We start from the raw sequence: 24,219 nt of genomic DNA, 5'->3' as shown, positions 1-24,219 counted from the left end.
AGGCCTTAGCTGCAGGTCTACTGCACTCCAGGTCCCCATCTTCCTGAGGGCTACCCCAAGACACTGTGTTCCCAGCTGGGGTAGACCCTTCACTTTACAAACACTCTGAAACGTTCTAACACCAAAACCAGCCTTCCAGAAACTTATTCTGCCAAAGAGAGCCATAGTCTTTTCATGCCCTCAAAGGCAGTGTCAGTGTAAAGCGCCTGGCCTGAGACTGACTTTCTTATTTCCCTCGTGTCTGTTGCAGCTAGCCTGGGGGATTGGTGCCTCGGTTGTGCTGGCGTCGCAAGGATGATGAGCCACAGGTAAGTGAATGTCACTTTTCACCTCTTTGAAAGGGGTAGCTGGAAAATGCACGAGTGGCATGTGGCTCTCAACTTGGGAGATGATATACCCTGCATTCCTGTCCTTAGTTGTTGTTTCTTTTATCCTTTCATTTTGAAATATGTAACCACATACCTTAGTGAATCTTTGAAAAATAAATGAACACTTTTAATCCTGGTCAGAATCTCTTACAAGTATCACTAGCATTTTGGTGTATTTTATCCAGTCTTTTATGTGCATTTTTGAAAACACACAGTAGTAACCACAGTGTGCATACTATTGTGTACACACCTGTTCCATGCCTACATGATGCCACTTTCATGGCTTTTCATGTATTTGCACAGAAAGACATTGGTCATGCCAGGCAGTTTTGTGGGTGTCAGGCCCCGTCTGAACACACACAGACTCTCCCTCGCAACACATGTAGTGCTTCAGAGGAGCAGTATTTGAGCGAGTGCTGGCCCCATGGAGCATGCCCCTGCCTGGTTCTGGGCACGAATGGAAGACGTAGTCGTTCCCTTCGGTGGGAGGTCTGCGGTACTGCTCTGAGGCTGGAGGGCGTCCTGGAGGGAGTGGCATCCACACTTTCCTGTCCACTTGCACACCGGCTTGAATTTCCCTCAAGGCTGTTGAGCTCTCCCATCTGCCGTCCCCTGTGCCCAGTATCCCAAGGAGGTCTCCCTTCTCGCCCCCTTGCCTGTGTGGTGGGAAGTGCAGAGCTCTCCTGGCACCAGGCCCTTGGCCACATCCCTGCACGTCCAGTGCAGAGCTCGTCTCTCTCCGCAGCCATGATTCCTCCTGCTCCAGGGCCCAGGACTGCCCTCCCATGCTGTCTGTCTGGCCCCTCACCCTTGGAGCTGTGGGGTCTTTTGGGTTTTTCTACACATTTGAGCTTGTTAGTTTGCCACCTCATGGCTGTAAAGCTTTCCTGGAGGATGCTTCCTGGGACAGGTTTAATTCCCTAAAAGACATACTGCACAAGTCATACATGGAAACTTGGTTGTTGTTAAAGCAGTTATGCTTAAGCATATTTTCCGTTTTATGGCGTTTGTAAAGTGCTAACATGAGCAGCCAGCTAACATGAAAAGCCATGTGGCTTTTCTCGCATGCATACATCTCTGTGGAGTGATATCGGCCCATGAGCAGCATTTGGTGGGGACACAACAAAGGCTGCTTAAAAGCCCCTCCCAGCCGCAGCACCCCCTGCTTGCTACCAGAGCACTGCCACCCGGCTCTTGGCTTTGATTTGAATTAGGTTTTTTCTCTTCTGATAATCATAAGACTTTGTTGTTATGAAATCTTTCTTTTTATGATGTGGAGTCATTAACGTACAAGCAAGGAACATCCTTACTCTTGAAATGTGCTTTTCTAGACTCCGTCCTAGAGTAAACTCTAATCTGAGATAGTGTTTCAGAAGCCTGGGGCCTGGAGGGGGGTTAGAAATGGTGGCCAGTAACCTGGCAGCACATGGTTGTCCTGAAGGGTGTGGCCCCACAGGGCCAGCCCTTTAGGCTGGGGGACAGCCTGGGGGAGGGGTGTTTGAAAGTAAGCCAGAAGACTGGGTTTTGGTGTGAAGGCTCTCATTTTAAAGTGCAGACAACTAGCACGAGTTAGAGGACCGCTGTATGGATCAGCCCCTGCCCTGTGTGGATGGGGTCTACCTGCAGTGACCCAGCAGGTTGCAGGCTGGCCATGCCTGCCCCATGTCCACGGAGTGCCTGTCATTCCTTGGTGGCCTGTACCTGTGTGTCTTACCAATGGGTTTCAGCCCCGGGCAAGGTCACTATGGATTCAGTGAGACTAAAGAAAGGACAGAACATTCTTGGGGTGAAAGGGTTCATACCCAACTTTATTTCCATGGTGGCAGGTCAATCACTAGAATCCTGTCCACTCAGAGCAAGTCTGCATGCAGCAAGCTGGTCTCTATCTCTGGGCCTCTCTACCAACTCAGCCATCTCAGTCTCTGTCCTCAGTGCTGCCACCACTCCAGCCTCTGCTCTCCTGTAGCCTTGCAGCCGTGCCACCGTGTCACCCAGAGCACTGGGCGGAGTTCTTATATAGAGTCAATAGCAACACATTGCCCACAGGTGTGCAGTGAGCTAGCTGACCAGGGCCAGGTGAGAATCCTGGCCACAGGAACCTTCACTTTATCCACAGCCTGTCAGCTTACCTTAGCGAGTGTTCTAGCTGCTTTCACTTGCAGGAGACCAGGCCTCGCATGCCTCCTTTCTGAACAGTTCTACTAGGTGTGCTTTTGAGTTCTTTTCAGTTCTAAAATGGCCTTCTTGGGATTGTAACTTGAAATGTCATTAGACCCAGAGAATCACTTGGGAATATGAACTTTTGAGATCACATGGAGTCTTTCCAGGTGTAAGTTTTCTTCAATAGGGCCTTTTCCCTCTTTAAGAAAAAGGTTTGCAGTTTTCTTTCCCACGGGTGTTACCTTTAAGACAGTTCCCAGATATATCCTGTTTGGTGGTGTTAGTGGACCTCCATTTTCATTATCATTTCTAAGTAATTAGTGCTGGCATATAAGTTAACTTGTGTCTGCCTCTTCACACAGCCTTTTTATTACTTTTAGCTCACGTTGTAGCACATTTTGAACTTAATGGGGTTTTGTCTCCTTTCCAGTGCACATGTTTCTGTTGTGGTTTCCATCCTTACTCAGTAGCCAGCCTGGTTACTGGGATGCTGTAGTCTTTCATGTATTCACCACAGCAAAGAATGTAGTATGTAGTGGTTTACTCTATGACCTTAGCTTTTGTTTTTCAGTACTGGCTGCCATTTCTGCTCGTTTTTAACTTAAAGCATTTTTACTAGGAATGGGTATTAAATCTGTGAAGCACCTTTTTAAGGTTCAAATGCATCTGCGTTTAAGATTTATATTAAAACGAAGAAGCTATGCTTTATTCATGTAAATTTTTTGTAAGTTCCGAATTTCTGGAAGGTTAAACACTGTTTCAGAAGTTAAGCAATGAGAACTGTAAAGCTTTTCTGCTGAACTCAGAATTTTAAGTTAAGTATTACAGACAAGAAAGCCTTATGTTAGTCTTAGCTTCCAAAAAATTTTATTTGGGGACTAACAGTTACCAAAGGGAAAGGGACTAAGGAGGATGGGTGGGAAGGGAGGGATAAGGGTGGGGAAAAAAAGGGGGGGGCATTACAATTAGCATGTATAGTGTGTCAGGGGCACAGGGAGGGCTGTGCAACACAGAGAAGACAAGTAGTGAGTCTACAGCATCTTACTACGCTGATGGACAGTGACTGTAATGGGGTGTGGGGGGGGGACTTGGTGAAGGGGGGAGCCTAGTAAACAATGTTCTTCATGTAATTGTAGATGAATGATAACAAGAAAGTTTTTTTTATTTGGATCTTCCAAATATGAGAAATATTGAGTCACATGGATAAGTAGTTGCAGGTGATAACTGTTTGTATTATTAGTTTCTTAACAGATATTTTGCAATCTCAGTCTTCAGTTAAAAGGGTCAGGACCTCTCAGAGGGTGAGTAGGTGGAGAGTTTCTGATCCAAAACATTATCTGGCTGCTCTTGACCTGCTTTATCATACAAATAAAGGCAGAGAGAAAGTGGGCAGGGCCTGAAACACTGAAAGCACTGAAATTCATGGGAAACCTAAACTGATGTAAGCAGCTTTCATTCCTAGATGTCAGTGTTGGCAACCGCCAGACCTGCAGAGACACTGACGTGCTGGTGACAGGTGCCGCCCTGGGTCCCAGGGCCCTTCCTGCATGCAGGGAGCCCTAGGGCTCTGACTGGTTGTGGGCAGCTGTGGGTAAAATGAAGGTTCCTGTGGCCAGGATTCTCACCTGGCCCTGGTCAGCTAGCTCACTACACGTGTCAGCAATATGTCGTTATTGACTCTATATAAAGAGCTCCACCCAGTGCTCTGGGCAACATGGTGGCTACACAGGGCTGCAAGGCTGCAGGAGAGCAGAGCAGAGGCTGGAGTGGTGGCAGCCCTGAGGACAGAGACTGAGGCAGCTGCCAGGGGCAGAAAGGCCCAGAGGCAGAGACTGGCTTGCTGCTTGCAGACTCGCTCTGAGTGGGCGGAATTCTAGTGATCAACCTGCCACCATGGGAATAAAGTTGGGTATAACCCTTTCACCCCAAGAATGTTCTACTGTCACAGTCAATCCACAGTGAACTTGCCCAGAGCAGAGACCCATCGTCAAGACAGCAGCGCTCTCTGGTTCCCCATGTCTGGCAGGAGAACATGGTTTTGCCTCTTATCCCTGGGCAGATAGGTGTCCTGTACTTTTGCAGTCATCCCTCTTGGTCATGGTGCCTGCTGCTCCGTTGTATGTCCCTTTTTGCTGCTGGCATCCCTTTGCCTCTGCAGGTGTCATGTTCCTGAAGAGGTGGCACACTGAGGGTTGTCATCGTCCCTGGCCCCGCCTCAGGCTATTAGCTTGGCAAGCTTTCTCCTGGCAAGGGGCCGTGTTCCCACCAGCGTTGTGCCTGTGGCATTTTCTTGAAATCACAGTGATTTTCAAGAGTTGAAGTGCTGTGACAGAGCAGGTCTGGCTCCGTGGGCCTGCCTCCCTGTGCCTGCCGTTGGGTGGTGCTGGTGTCGCCGGCACGCTGAAGTTGCGGGGGGTGCTTGAACCTGTGCGTGTTCTTCCCTGGCCCACTGCTTAGCTTTTCTCCTCTTGAAGGTGATGGCAGGATGTCCTCATTGAGATGGGCATGGGAGTTAGTGTCCTGGCGTACAGGGAGCGACTCTGCAGAAACTCCTGGGCTTTGTAATGTGAATGGACAGGCTTCCTCTGGGGACCACGTGTTTCTTATTGAAATATTGCTTTTGCCCAGTGTTTTATCCCTCTGTGAAGTTGATATTCCCATATATATATTTTTTTACTTTTAAAAACACTTTATTGAATCAAAATGCTACTGAGTATACATATTTCTTAAAAATCTGTGTTTACTTATTTAACCATAAGTCATATTATGTTGATACAAATTAAATGATTATGGGCCAATGTGTCAAACAACTCAGAGTATTAATGTAAATTGTTCAATAATTTAGCAGTGGTCAAGGATTGACAGAACTTAACGAAATACCCTCTCTTCAAGTTAACAGCCATGGAATACCATACTTATAAAATTATTTTTTTTCCAGAGAAATAACATAGATAATCATTTTAGGAGACAAAACCTTATTGTCAAACTTAATAATTCAACTAATTATAAAAATAGCTTGAAATGACTAACGGGAAAAGGAAAAAAATTAAGGATGTGATTTGGTCACAGCAGAACATTGATCCCTATGTATGTATGTGTGTAACTTAATCAAATTAGAACCAAACACATTTTTATGTAAATAATCAGTTTTCTGCCTCCTTTACTGTATAAACCTCAATTTATATGGACTCTGATGAAAAAGATTTATAAAACTAGTCTCCATAACAGTGGGTGGGCATGACCTGCCAACTCCCTCTTCTGCCAGGTGATCCATTAGAGCTTCACTCCTTTGCATCTTAAATGGATTTATGGTCTTGTGTCCACTTTTTTTTTTTTTTTTGAGAGGGCATCTCTCATATTTATTGATCAAATGGTTGTTAACAACAATAAAATTCTGTATAGGGGACTCAATGCACAATCATTAATCAACCTCAAGCCTAATTCTCAACAGTCTCCAATCTTCTGAAGCATAACAAACAAGTTCTTACATGGTGAACAAGGTCTTACATAGTGAATGAGTTCTTACATGGTGAACAGTGCAAGGACAGTCACCATAGCAACTTTCAGTTTTGATCATGCATCATGAACTATAAACAATCAGGTCAAATATGATTATTCGTTTGATTTTTATACTTGATTTATATGTGAATCCCACATTTCTCCCTTATTTTTATTATTATTATTTTTTAATAAAATGCTGAAGTGGTAGGTAGATGCAAGATAAAGGTAGAAAACATAATTTAGTGCTGTAAGAGGGCAAATGTCAGGTCTGTGCCCAGAGACTAAGTATTAATCCAAGCTAGACAAGGGCAATAAAACATCCACGGATGCAGAAGATTTCTCTCAAAACAGGGTGGGGGGGTGAGGTTCTAAGCCTCCCCTCTGTTGGTCCCCAGTTTCTCTCCTGATGGCCCCCCTGCGACTGTGCCTGTCTTAGGTTGTTCCTCCCTTGAGGAATCTTACCCGTCTCTGGCTAACCAGTCATCTTCCGGGGCCATACAGGGAAATGTAAAGTTGGTAAGTGAGAGAGAAGCCACATTGTTTGCAAAGGTTAGCTTTTTACTTCTTTGCAGATTTATGCCCTGTGGCTTCTATGCCCAGCATTTGTCTTGAGGTATCTTTACCACTTGGAAGAATTATGATACTTGGTAATTTTCTATATGAGGCACTAATTCTACTAAAGGGTTGTAATTATAAGGTGATATATTTTTTAAAAAATGAAGGAAAAGCAGCAGCAGGAGGTCAGGTAGCTGGTGCTGGGAAGCTGGCCCTGGCCTGCTCAGGTGAGGGCGGGTGTGTCTCTGAGCAGTGCCAACACTGGGTGCTGGTAGGTTTGGGAGAGCAGGGCTGGCCTTCTGTCCCAGCTACCTTGGGAAAGCAGCAGTGCCCAGATTACTTTTATGTGGACAAATTTTTTAAATTATAAATTAGGCAATTTTTTGCTTTTTGAAATTACCTAAGCTTTCTGGCTTGATCATTAGTAATAACAGTCTCTCTAATGTGCTTGAAGGCAGCCAAGTCTCAGAACCTGGCAGGCCCTCCCTGGAAACGCCAGGTGCTTCTCTGCTTGGTTTGTTTTCATGTGTCTCTGCTTTTCCTGATGACTGCTGACATCACACCTTCTTGGGAAGCCACTTGCTTCCTTGCTAGTTGAGGGTTGGGAAATTAGTTGGTTATGCTTGATGAAGCCAGGAGGTAACCTTCACTTCTGTGTGGGGCGAGCCAGGGCGCACAAGGCATGGCTAGCCTGCCGGTGACAGAGCCTTGCAGCTGTAGGTCGCAGTAGCTCTGCTGTGCTCTGTGCAACCTGGCCCTTGGTGACCGAGTCAGGGTAGTGTGGGCTGAGAGGCTCCCCACAGGGCTGGCCTTGTCCTTCGAAGGCAGGAGCAGGGGCTTCAGACACAAGAGAGGCCAGTGGGGGATCGGCTGGCAGTACCGACAGTGTTCTGCTCCAGCTGTACCTGCTCACTACTTGCTGCGAGCACAGGCGGGCTAGCCCCTGCTTTCTCCTGCTTCAGTGTCCCAGTCACAGAAGGAGCAGCTGGACTAGACACCTCGGTCCCCTGCCCTGCCCATGGCTTCTCAGTCGCTTTAGTGGATGGTAATAATTGCCACTTTTATGGTGGGTGTGGCTTGCTCCAGACACTGTGCTAAGCACTTACTTGGTCGCATATATTAGCATATAAGTTCACGAAAGATGCCCCTGCAGCATGGAGAGGTTAAGTTACTTGCCCAGGGTCACATGGAAATAAGTAGTGGAGGTGGACGGAGAAGACAAGCAGTGATTCTATAGCATCTCACTCCACAGACAGACAGTGGCTGCATTAGGCGGGTGAGGACTTGGTAACATACTAGCATCTCACTACACTGACAGACAGTGGCTGCAGTAGGGGGGCGAGAACTTGGTAAGGGTGAATGTTGATACCACAGTGTTATTCATGTGAAACCTTCATAAGGTTATATATCAATGATACTTTAATAAAAATAAATAAGAAGTGCAGCTGGAATTTACATTGGGAAGTCTGTTGCAGAGATCAACTTCTCATTGTTGCACCAGGCCAGGTGCAGAGAGATGCTGGGACAGGTGGAGGAGGCTGGGGGTGCCTCTGAAGTCAGTTAGAGCCAGCAGCCACCCAGAGAAAAATTTGTGTGTGAGGGTGGGAAGGGGTCCTGCTTTGCTTGGAGAGATAAAGAGAAGGTTGTGTGACAGGAAAAGAATTAATTGTTCCAATATTGGGTTATAAATGAGGCTTTGCATTAGGGACCTGCCGGCAGGCACACCTGGGTGAGGAGGCCAGCACCAGAGTAGCCATAGAAAATGGGCTTTGGGTTTTTTTTGTTGGGTTTTTGCCGTTTTGCACAAATGCCTTTGGTCAGCTGATACATGGGTCTGGGTTGCCATTGACTCCTGCATCCTTGCTGACTTTCAGGACTTGCTCAAGAATGGTAGGTCTTTGTAGAAAGCCAGCTGTTAGGGAGAGGCCCTCCCTGTCCCCCTCCCCAAATTCCCTAAGTCTGTGGGAGCCATTCTGGGAGACCCTGCTAGAGACTGGGTCTGTTTGGTGCAGAGATCAGGACTTTGCTGGTTGTGTTTGTGTGCAGTTGTCCCTTTGAGCCTCCGATTCCTGCCTGGGCTCCTCGTGCCCTGGCACTGTCCCTGGATGCTCTAGTGTTCTCCGGCTGTTGGAAAGGGCTCCCCAAGTGTGTTTGGGGGTCTTATCTACAGGGGAAGTCGGGTGTGTCAGGCTGATTTGGCAATGGTCTATGTCACTTTTGCTGGCGTTTGGTGCTGCGCAGTCCTAGAAAGTAGCCCCTCATGCTGTTTTCCTTTTTCCAGGAATGTCCCATTTGGCTGCTGCACTCCTGTCCACTCCGTGTTTCTTCCCTTCAGAGGTGATCCCCTCTGTCGTCGGACTCTGAGGCCTGAGTGCACGTGCACGGTGGCTCGAGCAGCATGGGCCCCCGCCTCAGCAGGTCTGCTTGTCACGGGGCTGCAGTACTTTCCCACGCGCTGCTGGCACTCATCACCCGCACTGCGCGAAGACTCCATGGTGGAGAAGTCCCTCAAGTCCTTAAAGGACAAGAACAAGAAGCTGGAAGAGGGCGGCCCGGTGTACAGCCCCCGCACGGAGGTGGCAGTGAAGAAGTCCCTGGGGCAGAGGGTCCTGGACGAGCTGAGGCACTACTACCACGGCTTCCGGCTGCTCTGGATCGACACCAAGATCGCGGCGCGCATGCTCTGGCAGGTCCTCAATGGCCACAGCCTGACCCGCCGCGAGCGCAGGCAGGTAATGGGCTCTCCAGGTCCCAGTTGGTTCACCTTGCAGTTGCTTAAAATGCTTCTAGGGCTTTTTTCCTGCACTTGTGATTAGAAAAAAATCAGAGAAACCTATTAAAACGTGAACTTCCCTTTGAGGCCACCACTGAAGTGCACCACCGCGAACATGTCTCCCCTGCCAGAGGTCGTTCATGTGCACATGCTGTTTTCCCTCCACGCTGTGATGTCGTCCTGCTCTCTTCCGGCTTCTCCTTTCCTTGTTGAGAGGTCTGAGTCTGACCCGCTGTGTTTATTCTCAGGTGAACTGCGTTTTCTGTCTCACTATGCAGACCTCTGTCTTCAGAGCTGTGTGTTCCCTTCCTTGAGGGTTTGTTGTTTGTCATTTGGGGTCTGAGCTCCTGAGCCGGTGGTGTCACAGCTGTGTCACCAGTTCTAGAAGCTGCCCCCACACCTACTCTAGGCTGTCGGGGCCTCTGCTTAGGCATCTGGTGCACCACTGTGTTGTCGTCTGCAGCTCTTAGAGAAAGACTTGGTTTTCCAGGAGCTCAGACTTTCTGGGACTGTCTTATTTTGTCCATGAAGTAATTGATAGTTACACTGTCAGCTGCTTTTTCTTCTTTTCTTGGTCTTTTCTCTCTTGGTGCATCCCAAGAGTACAAGGTTAGCTTCAAGCTCTCAGCCCAGGACCCCCAGGAAGGGCTCAGAACGGTCCCTTCTCTTGAAGGTTGACTACCAGAAGATTCCTTAGGGAGAAAACAAGGACTTTATTTTAATGCCTCTGGGAAATTAGCTGTTACGTGTGAGAGCGATTCTGGCTTCTCAGTATACTTGCGCTCATGAACTTCGTTGAGAATATAGGTTGTTTTTGTTTAACTGGTTGGAATTTTTCCTGGGAATGCTTTTTTAGAAGGGAACAGATTGATAATTTGAAGAAGGAACAGTGGTACTTGCATTTCAGAATCATCCTGTGGCATTTGTTGGGCATTGATTACAACACACATTGTAGCTTAGATAATTACAAATTCACACTGGAGACCCGAATTCCCTTCTGCTCCTCCCCAACCCCATTCTGCTCTGCAAGTTACAAGTTACATGTTTGCTACTTCGTGGAAGATTATGAGGCTTTAAGGGGAAAAAAAGAGTTGGAGCAGATGAGTTAAGTCCCAGGGAGAGGTCCCAGCATGGATGTGGGGTTGGCAGTGGGGCCAGATCCCTACTGTCAGCATTAAGAAGGGGGCTGTAGAGCTATGCTGTTTTTCCCTTGCTTTAGGGCCTCATAAATAATTTGCATTTGAACAAAATGTTTGAGGTCCTGCTAATTATAGAAAAGTGACCCTTAAAATTATATTTACAAAGACAAAGAAAAGCCATGTAAAAAATTATAAAATAAGTAAATAAAATTTGTACAAGCATTGTTTAAGTGGAAGGTACATTTGAAATTTGGATTTAGTTCATATAACTGTTGAGTGTTTGCTAATAATGTTAGATGGAGAGTGACAAACCTGTCTGAGCACTGCCGTGGAAGACGCATTTGGAAAGCAGCTTTGTGATCTGGCTTCAGGCTCTATGGGCCTGAAGTATTCGGTGGGAGTGTTTCTGCCTCCAAATGCCCACCTCTGCACAGGAGGCCTGGCTTACCTGGGGAAGGGCTTTACGGTGACGAACAGCAGACACGGTCACACCCTGACACAGTGTGTGTGAGCTGTACTAACAGATGTGGGCAGTGGCTGTGCACAGACTGTGTGCCCTGGAGCCTGAGATCTTGGCAAGTTCCCCAAGTTTGCCTCAGTGCCCTTCTGGCTGGGGCAGTGTGTGGCAGACAGTTGATGGTGCAGCAAAGCTGCGGCCCGCTGCATTGGCGGGCCCCTAGGGCTCTGGGGACTTAATCTCTGCCCCTCCATGTGCTCATGGCTCCTCCGTCTGGAGCTTTCCCCTGAGTGCTTGCTTAAAGTGGAGCCTTGGAAGGGCTGACGCCCTTACCACCCCATGATTCTCTTAGGATGATTAAGCTACTTGTCTGTCCTTTCGTGCCAAGCACTTTGCTGAAAGTTCCCGAGTTCTCTTTACGAGGCCTCATAAGTGAGTTTCATCGTGTGACTTTGTCTCTGGCTTTTTGAATTGCCCTCGTCCTGCCCCCAGGCCCTCCTGTGGTCGGGCCTCTTGCTCCCTCTCAGTCTGAGGGCCTGCCCAGCGGCCACAACTCCCTGGTAGCAGTGAGTACACCTGGCGCAAGCCTGGGCTCCTGACTGACCTACTCAGAGGAGCCAGGGCTCCCTGGGATGCAGCTGCTTCGAAGACAGGGACAGCAGGGGTCAGAAAAGCAGAAAAGGCTCAAACATGAACAATGGGTGCAATTCTAAGGGTGGGCAGTGGGGAATAAAACAGAGCTTTTATCATTTCTCCGAGCAATAGAGGATAGTTCATACTTTTTGATGCTATTATAAATGGAATTTTTTGTGTGTAGTAAAATTCACAACCTAAAACTGAACATTTTAGCCGATTTTAAGTATACAGTACTGTGACACACTGATGTGCACCCATTACCACTGTCCTTCTCCTGAACAATTCATCTTTCCAAACTGAAACAGCACCCATGACACAATAGAGGCAGACCTTGGGGGTAGTGGACTTTGAGACCACCTCAGTAAAGCAAGTGTCACAATAAAGCGAGTCAGGTGAATTTTTTGGTTTTCCAGAGCTTTTATTTAAGTTATGTTTACCTAAGCTGTACTAAGTGTGTAATTACTATCTCTGTGTCATATTTTGGTAAGTCTTGCAGTATTTCAAACTACTTTATTGTCATTGCATTTGCAATAGCATTATGTCTAAAAAAAAGTACATAGCTTGATTAAAACTTTACTTTATTGCTAAAAATGCTAACCATCATCTGGACTTTCAGTGGGTCCTGAGCTTTTTGCTGGTGGGGGCTCTGCCTCAGTGTTGATGGCTGCTGATGATCAGGGTCATGGCTGCTTAAGGTTGGGGTGGTTGTCGCCATTTTGTAAAAGAAGACAATAAATAAGGTTTGTTGCATCAATTGACACTTCCTTTCATAGACGTTTTTCGGGATGAATTCTGTTCAATAGCATTTTGCCCACAGCAGAACTCTCAGAATTGGAGTCAGTCCTCTCAAACCCTGCCACTGGTTTATTAGCCGAGTTCCTGGAATACTCTACATCCTTTGTTGTCATTTCAACAGTCCTCACAGCATTTCACCAGGAGTAGATTCCTTCTCAAGAGCCCACTGTCTGTACTCACCCGAAGAAGCAGCTCCGCAGGTGTTCAGGTTTTACCATGAGAGGCAGCAGTGCAGTCCCATCTTCAGGACCCACTTCTAATTCCAATTCTCTCACTGTTTCCACCACATCTGGCTTCCTCTGCTGATGTCTTGAACCCCTCAAAGTCACCATGAGGGTTGAATCAACCTCTTCCAAACTCCTGTTCACGTTGAGATTCTGACCTCTTCCCATGGATCACAAATGTTCTTAGCAGCGTCTAGAACGGTGAATCCTTTCCAGAAGGTTTAGTTTACTTTGCCCAGATCATCAGAGGAATCACCATCCAAGGCAACTGTAGCCTGACGATATGCATTTCTTAAAATAATAAGACTTGAAAGCTGAAGTGACTCCTCAGCCCACGGGCTGCGGAATGGATTCTGTCAGCAGGCATGGAAACAACATTGATCTCGTGTACATCTCCGTCAGAGCTCTAGGGTGACCAGGTGCACTGTTGATGAGCAGTCGTAGTTTGAAAGGAATTTTTTTCCTGAGCAGTGGGTCTCAACAGTGGGCTTAAAATATTCAGTAAGTCATGTGAACAGACGTGCTGTCCCCCAGGCTTCGTTGTTCTGTTTAAAGAGCATGGACCGAGTACATTGAGCATGATTCTTAAGGGCCCCAGGGTTTTTGCAATGGCTCCAACCTAAAGCCGCCAGCCGCATTAGCCCCTAACAGGAGAGTCAGCCTGTCCTTGGGAGCTCTGAAGACAGGGACTGACTTCCCCTCTCTGGCTGTGAAAGTCCTGGGCGGATTCTTCCTCCAGCTGTAGGCTGTTGGATCCATGTGAGCATGTGCTTGTTGTTCAGTGTAGCCACCCACCTGCATTAATGATCTCAGCTGAACTCCTGCGTGACCTGCTGCAGCCTCTGCATCAGCACTTGCTGCCTCACCTGCACTTTTCTGTCATGGAGACGGTTTTGTTCCTCAAGCCTCATGAACCAGCCTCTGCCAGCGTCTGGTTTTCTTCTGTGGTTTCCTCACTTCTCTGAGCCTTTACACTATTGGAGGGAGTTAGGGCCTTGCCCTGGGTGAGGCTTTGGCTTCAGGGAATATGTGGCCAGCTTGATCTACACAGACCACGCTCATGTCCTGCAGATCAGCGATAAGGCTGCTCTCCTATCATTCGTGTGGTTGCCGAGGAGCACTCTCGGCATCCCTCAAGGACTTTTCCTTTGCATGCACAACCTGGTGAACTGTTTGGTGCCAGAGGCCCAGCTTCCAGCCCGTCTTGGCTTCTGAGATGCCTCCTCCTCACTCAGCTTGATCATTTCTGGCTTTTGATTTAACGTGAGAGACGTGTGGGCCCTCCTTTCACTGGAGACACTGAGAGGCCTCTGCGGGGTTATTGACTGGCCCAGTTTCAGTGTTGCTGTGTAGGGAGGAGGGAGGCCTGAGGAGAGGGACAGAGATGGGAATGGCTGGTGGGTGGAGCAGTCAGAACACACGCATTTATCAATTAAGTTCTCCGTCTTAGGTGCGTGTGGATCTGCTGACATCAACTATTGCTGGTTATAGCACCAGAGCAAATATCATGTGACGCAGAGATGCAGAATGAACAAATGCTTTTGGAAAAATAGTGCCGATAGGCTTGCTGGATGTGGGGCTGCCACAAATCTTCAGTTTGTGAAAGGCACAGTATCGGTGAACACAATGAAGTGAAGTGCAATAAAATGCGGTGTGCCGGTACCTCCCTCCCGCCCCTCCCCCAGCGCCCAGTACCCACTGCTCCGCTTCGTGTATTCATGAACGTGACTCCTCTGGGGACCTCGTGTTAGGGGCATCATACATGGTTGACCTTTTGTGACTGGCTTATTTCACTTAGCATATGGGAACATGTGCCCAAATTCCCTTTTTAAGGCTGAATAATATTCTGTTGTTTGGGTAGACCACATTGTGCTTATTAATCTGTCAGTGGACACTTGGATTGCTTCCCCTTTTTGGCTATTGTAGGTAAATGGAATTTTTAAAATTTCAATTTCCATTTGTTGCTAATTGTTAATATATAGAAATACAATTGATTTTTATAAATTGCTCATTTGTATCTTGCAGACAGACAAAATCAGTTATCAGTTCTAGTATCTTTTTTATAAATTCCATCAGGTTTTATGAGGAACATATTTTGGATTTTGTCAAGTGCTTTGTCTGCATCTGTTTAGACAACCATATGGTTTTCCATTTTTTAATTTTATTAAGTGTTGAAATTGTCAGGTCAGATAAAAAGCAAGTTCTGACTATATGTACTCTACAAGAAACACACCTTAAATGTAAAGACACAAATAGATAAAAGTTCCAGAATGGCAAATATAAGTGGTGCTAACACCAGATGAAAGGAAGCTGGCATGGTCACACAAACAGCAGACAGAGTAGGTCTCAGAGCAGAGACAATCAGGGACATGGAGGCTCACCTCGGCATGATAGGGTGGCCCGATCATCAGAAGGACGTGCCACTCCTAGGCATTCATGCACCTGACAGTGAAGCCAGACACCAAAGGACATATTAAATGTTCCATGCATGGGAAATATCCAGAAAAAGCAAATATACAGAAACATCAAATTACTGATCATCTAGGGCTGAGAGTGGTAATGAAGGTTAACTGAAAATGGACACAATGAAAATTTGTGGCATGACAAAATATCCAAAAGCTGGATTTTAGTGATTGTTTCACAATCTATAAACTTAGCAGAAATCGTTGAATTATACACTTACAATGGGTGAATGTTATGGTATGTAAATTAAACCCTGCTAGAACTGCTAAAAATTCTTCTTTTAATGGAGGAATGTCAAAAAAACACAGGCACCAACTTGAAGGGTCTTTTCTGTGGCCAAATCTGGAACCATTTGAACATAAAAATGAAAAGAGACATGAAAAGATGTTCCTAGTATTATTAGCTCAACTTTTATAAAACTGTCTCTCTCCAGCATTTATTTTTATTTTTTTTCATTGTGATATTTTAGCAAACATGTTATTTGTTTTAAATAAAAATAGTAATGAGAGATTTCTGAGGATGGTGGAGTGAGTAGGGCAGTGGAAATCTCCTTCCAAAACCAGATATATTTTGAAAGTACAGCAAATACAACTATTCCTGAAAGAGAGACCAGAAGATAACAGTACAACAGCCAGGCTACATCTACATCTGCGAGAACTCAGCATCTCACAAAAAGGGTAAGATACAAAGCCACGACCCAGTGGGACCCAAGCGTTCCCCCCACCCCAGCTCACCAGTGGGAGGAAAAGGAGTCAGAGTGGGGAGGGAGTGGAAGAACAGGACTGCTAAATAACCAGCCCTAGTAATCTGCACTGGGAGCACAGACACACATTGCATGGTGTACTGAATATTAAAGAAACGGAAAAGTAAAATCTGAGACTGATACTGCAAACAGGTCCCCACAGCCAGCTCCCCTGGGACAAAAGAAAAGCGGGCGCTTTAAGTCTTAAAGGCACAAAGATTTAACAGGTAGACAAAATCGTCCTGGCACACTCAGCCCAGCTGGCTGGGAATTTTAAGGAACTTCAGGCCCCCTAAACCCCTGGGTGGCAACGCAGCTCTGAAGCCCCCCCATGATGATAAGCAGCCTGCCGTTCATTCCCACCCGCTGGCACTGCAAGCAAACTGGCTGACCCACCGTTGCTGCAGACCAGCCGGGGAGCAGCCCCACCCACAGCAACCACACAGACTCTTTTCCCAGCACACAGCTAACCAGGCCAGACCCAGAGGCTGTCCCCTGCATGCAGCTGCCCAGCACAGGCAGAGGAAGCCAGCGCAAAGTCCAGAAGGTATGAAGGGGTGCTGTTCTCACAGGAGAACACACGCTGCTCATCTGTGACCCCTGCCAGTGCCCTAGGCTATCCCAAGGGCTGCCCCTCCCATGGCAGCTCAGGGGATTAACCCAGAGACTGCTCCCTGTGTGTGGTTAACTGGCACAGTCAGTGGAGAAGAGCAAAGTGACCAGTAAGCAAGAAGAGACTTTGTTCTCCCAGCTGACACATGCACCCCTCGCTGACGATCACTTCTATCGCCATGAAAAGGCAGAAAAACCTGGTCCAGTCCAAAATCACTCAAACACCAGAGAGAGGGCCTAGTGAGATCGATATAACCAATCTTCCTGAAAAAGAATTCAAAATAAACCATGCTGATGGAGCTGCAGAGAAATATGTAAAAGTTAAGGGATGAAGTCTGGAGGGAGAAAACAGAAATAAAAAACAAACAATGGAAGGGCTTAAGAGCAGTCTGGATGAGGTGCAAGAGACTGTTAATGGAATACAAATCAGACAACAGGAATACAGAGAAGCTGAGGTAGAGAGACATAAAAGGATGTCTATGAATGAAAGATTAAGAGAACTCTGTGACCAGTCCAAAGAGAACAATATTCACATAATAGGGGTACCAGAAGAAGAAGAGAGAGAGAAAGGAATAGAAAGTGTCTTTGAAGAAATAATTGCTGAAAACTTCCCCAAGCTGGGGAAGGAAATAGTCTCTCAGACCATGGAAGTCCACAGATCTCCCAACACAAGGGACCCAAAGAGGACAACACCAAGATGTATAATAATTAAAATGGCAAAGACCAAAGACAATGACAGGCTATTAAAGGCAGCCAGAGAGAGAAAAAAGATCACCTACAAAGGAAAACTCATCAGGCTATCATCAGACTTCTCAACAGAAACCTTACAGGCCAGAAGAGAATGGCATGATATATTTAACGCAATGAAACAGAAGGGCTGTGAACCAAGAATACTGTATCCAGCAAGTTTATCATTTAAATTTGAGGAGGGATTAAGCAATTTCCAGATAAGCAAACACTGAGTGAATTTGCCTCCCACAAACCACCTCTACAGGATATTTTACAGGGACTGCTCTAGATGGAAGTACTCCTAAGGCTAAATAGATGTCACCAGAGAAAATAAAATCACAGCAAAGAAAGCAGACCAACTAAATACTAACTAAAGGCAAAAAATAAAATCAGCTATCCACAAAAGCAGTCAAGGGAAACACAAAAGAGTACAGAATAAAACACCTAACATATAAAGGGTGGAGGAGGAAGAATAAGAGAGAGAAATAAAGATTCATCAGACTGTGTTTATAATAGCGTAATAAGTGAGTTAAAGTTAGACAGTAAAAAAGCTACCGTTGAACCTTTGGTAACCACGAATCCAAAGCCTGCAATGGCAGTAAGTACATCTCTATCAATAATCACCCTAAATGTAAATGGACTGAATACACCAATCAAAAGACACAGAGTAATAGAATGGATAAAAAAGCAAGACCCATCTATATACTGTCTACAAGAGACTCACCTCAAACCCAAAGACATACACAGACTAAAAGTGAAGGGATGGAAAAAGATATTTCATGCAAACAATAGGGAGAAAAAAGCAGGTGTTGCAGTACCTGTATCAGACAAAATAGACTTCAAAACAAAGAAAGTAACAAGAGACAAAGAAGGGTATTAAATAATGATAAAGGGATCAGTCCAACAAGACAATATAACCATTATAAATATCTCTGCACCCAACAGAGGAGCACCAACATATGTGAAACAAATACTAACAGAATTAAAGGAGGAAATAGAATGCAATGCACTCATTCTAGGAGACTTCAACACACCACTCACTCGAAAGGGCAGATCCACCAGACAGAAAATAAGTAAGGACACAGAGGCACTGAACAACACACTAGAACAGATGGACCTAATAGACACCTACAGAACTCTACATCTGAAAGCAGCCTGATACACACTCTTCTCAAGTGCACACGGAACATTTTCCAGAATAGACCACATACGAGGCCACAAAAAGAGCCTCAGTAAATTCAGAAAGATTGAAATTCTACCAACCAACTTCTCAGATCACAAAGGTATAAAACTAGAAATAAATTATACAAAGAAAACAAAAAGGCTCACAAACACATGGAGGCTTAACAACATGCTCCTAAATAATCAATGGATCAATAGTCAAATTAAAACAGAGATCAAGCAATAGATTGAGACAAGTGAAAACAACTGCATAACGCCTCAACTTCTGTGGGACGCAGCGAAGGCAGTTCTAAGAGGAAAGTATATAGCAATCCAGGCATATTTAAAGAAGGAAGAACAATCCCAAATGAATAGTCTGAAGTCACAATTAGTGAAACTGGAAAAAGAAGAACAAATGAGGCCCATAGCAGAAGGAGGGCCATAATAAAGATCAGAGAAGAAATAAATAAAATTGAGATAAAACAATAGAAAAAAATTCAATGAAACCAAGAGCTGGTTCTTTGAAAAAAAAAAAAAAACAAAATATATGAACTCCTAGCCAGACTTATTAAGAGAAAAAGAGAATCTACACACATAAACAATCAGAAACGAGGAAGGAAAAATCACGATGGACCCCACAGAAATACAAAGAATTATTAGAGAATACTATGAAAATCTATATGCTAACAAACTGGATAACCTAGAAGAAATGGACAACTTTCTAGAAAAATACAAGCTTCCAAGAATGACCCAGGAAGAAACAAAATTTAAACAGACCAATTACTGGCAACGAAATTGAATTGGTAATCAAAAAACTACCCAAGAACAAAACACCTGGCCCAGATGGACTCACTGCTGAATTTTATCAGACATATAGAGAAGACATAATATCCATTCTCCTTAAAGTTTCCAAAAAAATAGAAGAGGAGGGAATACTTCCAAACTCATTCTATGAAGCCAGCATCACTCTAATGCCAAAACCAGGCAAGGACACCACAAAAAAATTAAATTACAGACCAATATCCCTGATTAACATAGATGCAAAAGTACTCAACAAAATATTAGCAAATAGAATTCAAAAATACATCAAGAGAGTCATATACCATGATCAAGTGGGCTTAATCCCAGGGATGCAAGAATGTACAACATTCGAAAATCCATCAACATCATCCACCACATAAACAAAAAGAAGGACAAAAACCACACTATCATCTCCATAGATGCTAAAAAAAGCATTCAACAAAATTCAACATCCATTCATAATAAAAACTCTCAACAAATGGGTATAGAGGGCAAGTACCTCAACATAATAAAGGCCATATATGACAAACCCACAGCCAACATCACACTTATCAGCGAGAAGCTGAAAGCTTTTCACCTAAGGTCAGGAAAAAGACAGAGATGCCCACTCTCCCCATTTTTATTCGGCATAGTACTGGAGGTCCTAGCCATGACAATCAGACAACACAAAGAAATAAAAGGCATCCAAATTGGTAAAGAAGAAGTGAAACTGTCACTATTTGCAGATGACATGATATTGTACATAAAAAAAAACTAAAGAATCCACTCCAAAACTACTAGAACTAATATTTGAATGCTGCAAAGTTGTAGGATACAAAATTAATACCCAGAAATCTGTTGCATTCCTATACACTAATTACAAACTAGCAGAAAGAGAAATCAGGAAAATAATTCCATTCACAATTGCATCAAAAAGAACAAAATACCTAGGAATAAACCTAACCAAGGAAGTGAAAGACCTATACCCTGAAAACTACAAGACACTCCTAAGGGAAATTAAAGAGGACACTAATAAATGGAAATTCATCCCATGCTCTTGGGTGGAAAGAATTAATGTTGTCAAAATAGCCATCCTGCCTAAAGCAATCTACAGATTCAGTGCAATCCCTATCAAAATACCAACAGCATTCTTCAATGAACTGGAACAAATAGTTCTAAAATTCATATGGAACGACAAAAGACCCCAAATAGCCAAAGCAATCCTGAGAAGAAAGAATAAAGCAAGGGGGATCTTGCTTCCCAACTTTAAGCTCTACTACAAAGCCACAGTAATCAAGACAATTTGATACTGGCACAAGAACAAACCCACAGACCAGTGGAACAGAATAGAGAGTCCAGATATAAACCCAAACATATATGGTCAATTAATATACGATCAAAGAGCCATGGACATACAATGGGGAAATGATAGCCTCTTCAACAACTGGTGTTGGCAAAACTGGACAGCTACATGTAAGAGAATGAAATTGGAGCATTGTCTAACGCGATACACAAAAGTAAGCTCGAAATGGATCAAAGACCTGAACGTAAGTCATGAAGCCATAAAACTCTTAGAAAAAAAAACATAGGCAAAACTCTCTTGCACATAAACATGAGCAACTTCTTCATGCACATATCTCCCCTGGCAAGGGAAACAAAAGCAAAAATGAACAAGTGGGGCTATATCAAGCTGAAAAGCTTCTGTACAGCAAAGGACACCATCAATAGAATAAAAACGTATCCTACAGTATGAGAGAATATATTCATAAATGACAGATCCGATAAAGGGTTGACATCCAAAATATATAAAGAGTTCACACAGCTCAACAAACAAAAAAGCAAATAATCCAATTAAAAATGGGCAGAGGATCTGAACAGACACTTCTCCAAAGAAAAAATTCAGATGGCCAACAGGCACACTAAAAGATGCTCCACATCGCTAGTCATCAGAGAAATGCAAATTAAAACCACAATGAGATATCACCTCACACCAGTAAGGATCACCACCATCCAAAAGACAAACAACAACAAATGTTGGCGAGGATGTGGAGAAAGGGGAACCCTCCTACACTGCTGGTGGGAATGTAAATTAGTTCAACCAGTGTGGAAAGCAGTATGGAGGCTCCTCAAAAAACTAAAAATAGAAATACCATTAGACCCAGGAATTCCACTCTTAGGAATTTACCCTAAGAATGCAGCAGCCCAGTTTGAAAAAGACAGATGCACCCCTATGTTTATCACAGCACTCTTTACAATAGCCAAGAAATGGAAGCAACCCAAGTGTCCATCAGTAGATGAATGGATAAAGAGGATGTGGTACATATACAAAATGGAATATTACTCAGCCATAAGAAGAAAACAAGTCCTACCATTTGTTACAGTACTGATGGAACTGGAGGGTATTATGCTCAGTGAAATCAACCAGGCGGAGAAAGACAAGCCCCAGATGATTTCACTCATCTGTGGAGCATGAGAACAAAGCAAAAACTGAAGGGACAAAATGGCAGCAGACTCACAGAACCCGGGAATGGACTAACAGTTACCAAAGGGAAGGGGACTGGAGAGGATGGGTGGGAAGAAGGGGGATAAGGGGGGAAAGGGGCATTATGATTAGCAGACATAATATAGTGGGGTGCATGGGGAGGGCTGTGCAACACAGAGAAGACAAGTAGTGTTTCTATAGCATCTCACTATGCTGATGGACAGTAACTGTAATGGGGTATGTGGTGGGGACTTGATAATGGGGGGAGTCTAGTAATCGGAATATTGCTCATGTAATTGTGCATTAATGATGCCAAAATTAAAAAAATAAAAGGAATGAAGTCCTGACACATGCTACAATATGAATGAAACCTTGAAACATTGTGCTAAGAGAAAGAAGCCAGGCACGAAAGACTGTATGTTATATGATTCCATCTATATGTAATGTGAATAATAGACAAATTTATAGAGAGAGTAGATTAGTGCTTGTCCAGGGCTGAAGTTGGGGGTGGGAATAGGAAGTGACTAGTATTAGGCATGAAATTTCTTTTTTGGGGATGATGGAAATGTTCTAAAATGGATTGTGGTAATTGTACAACTTTAGGAATATAATAAAAACTGTTGAATTGTACACTTAAAAAAATAGTAATGAATTGTAAACAACTGAAAAATAAAAGACTCCATGAATCCATTTTGATTGTAAATAGAGAAGTGAGAGAAAACACAGTTGGTAAATGGTGGAAATGGTGGGGGAACCCAGGTTGTGAGTGTCCCGAGTAGAGGCTGGCTTGGGAAGAACTGTGATTGTATGCTGTCTGGGAGAAAGGTGCATATTTGCATGGTTTTGGAATGTCTCCTTATAGGTTACTTATCTGTCACAAGTGGAAGAACAAGCTGGTCCTGGAAACCGGGGTGGTGGCGCTACAGTGCCCTGGATCAGTTGGCCCAGCAGGGAGAGGCACCCTACAAGCCCTGAGCCAGCCTGTCTGGGAATGGCGTCTCTCTTGCCAAGAATGTCTAAGTAGTGGTGGGGCTGCAGTGGCGCCGTGGAGGGGAGCGCAGTCTCCGTGGGCTCCTGTAGCAGAGTAGGCCCGTGCTAAGCACAAACTGATGAACAGGAAGGTGGCTGGCTGGGGACCCAGCAGCGGCTGTTCTCTGTTCTCAGGATTTTTGCTAATTGCAAGTCGCATGTTTCTTTAATGGTATTTTTAGTAGTTCATTTATGTCAAGGAAGCACTTGATTTTCCTAATCTTGCTATGTACTGTAGCCCTGCGTCCAACCTTCTCAGGAAGCCTGAGATGCACAGCCAGCGCTGTCCTTTCTGTGGAGCATTTGGGGCTTGTGGTGGGGTCTCAGCCTGTCACTTCTGTCCTGCTGGCCTCCAAGCGAAGCTGGTAGCGCCATGTCTGTCTCTGCAGAGCAGGACCCCTGCAAGCATCTCTGGGGAGTGGAGTCACGGGTAGCACCAGTGATGGGCGTAGCTCCACCCACGCAGCAGCCCCTACCCAGTGTTCCTGAGGCTTGTGGACATGTGGTTTGGACATTCACGGGAATGGCCTTCAGGAACTGTCTGCTGGTCCCTGTGAGGCATTGCCTGTGTGCCTCTCAACCGTTGTGTGTCACATGCTTATGTCACCCTCTGACCCTGTTCCCCACTTTCTAGTTTCTCCGGATCTGTGCTGACCTCTTCCGCCTGGTCCCTTTCCTGGTCTTTGTGGTGGTGCCATTCATGGAGTTCCTGCTGCCTGTGGCTGTGAAGCTCTTCCCCAACATGCTGCCGTCCACATTCGAGACACAGTCTAGCAAGGTGATGGGGCAGAGCACATCCAAGAGGAGTTAGGGCGGCTGCATTGTTAGCTGGCATTTCAGGTGTTAGATGTTTTTGAAGTTTTATGTTTTCTTCATAACTGAGTCATGCTGTGCTGAGATTGCTTAATACATGCCAGGTTTTGGATTTGTTTCTCTTACATGTGTTTTAAAGTAGGGTTTCTCTATACCAGGGCTCTTTAAGTCAGGGTCAGCTGACTAGCCCCTGGGCCCTGCTGGCCCCACCCACTTTGAGTAGGAAGATGCTTTGGGGACATGCTTGTGTACTGTGGCTCCACAGCTCTTGTGCTGCCTTAGAAGTTAAGGGGTTGTTTCAAACCACATGGCCCATGAAGCCTGAAACACCTACTGTCAGGGCCTTTAGGGAAAAAGTTTGCTGGCTCTGCGCCAGAGGGCCACACAAATATATTTTAACATCATAAAATAGAAGAGAAAGTTCCAGAATACACAACACCTGGGCTGGTTTGGAAGGTGTTTATGTGGGCAGTGCTTGGGGGTGGTGTAAATGCAGTAGTGCTGGGGTCCCGGTCAGAGGAGCAAGCCTCTATGCCAGTCCCCCAGTCCTGGGATGCAGTGGCCCAGGAGGGCAGCGCCCTCTCTTTGACCTTGCAGGAGGAGAGGCTGAAGAAGGAGCTGCGGGTCAAACTGGAGCTGGCCAAGTTCCTTCAGGACACCATAGAGGAGATGGCCTTGAAGAACAAGGCAGCCAAGGGGAACGCCACCAAGGACTTCTCTGTGTTTTTCCAGAAGGTGCTGTGATGCTTCTGAGCACTGTGGCTTCAGCACATTGGTCCTGAGTGCTGGTGGAGCCTCGG

At 45.3% G+C, this 24,219-nt stretch overlaps 1 protein-coding gene across 7 annotated transcripts in view; it reads left to right on the top strand.

Moving 5' to 3' along the window:
* The window catches only part of LETM1 (leucine zipper and EF-hand containing transmembrane protein 1), a 45,183-nt gene that overhangs the window by 2,504 nt on the left and 18,460 nt on the right, over positions 1 to 24,219 (top strand). For 3 of the 7 annotated variants that reach the window (XR_005054023.2, XM_036991880.2, XM_036991868.2), the window contains exons 2-4: positions 8,866 to 9,316; positions 23,241 to 23,384; positions 24,017 to 24,154. Coding sequence is in view for 6 of the 7 variants with exons in the window: in XM_036991880.2 (XP_036847775.2) it covers positions 8,866 to 9,316; positions 23,241 to 23,384; positions 24,017 to 24,154 (733 nt within the window). In the remaining variant the exon portion in view is untranslated. Of the gene's footprint in view, positions 1 to 250; positions 309 to 8,865; positions 9,317 to 23,240; positions 23,385 to 24,016; positions 24,155 to 24,219 lie in introns of all 7 variants that reach the window. The other 4 variants (XM_036991885.2, XM_073237945.1, XM_036991893.2 and 1 more) reach the window with 3 other exon arrangements.

The sequence above is a fragment of the Manis javanica genome, chromosome 5 (assembly GCF_040802235.1).
Source record: "Manis javanica isolate MJ-LG chromosome 5, MJ_LKY, whole genome shotgun sequence".
NCBI lineage: Eukaryota > Metazoa > Chordata > Mammalia > Pholidota > Manidae > Manis > Manis javanica.
Note: the sequence above shows the minus strand (reverse complement) of the source record. Positions and strands in the feature narration are given on the sequence as shown.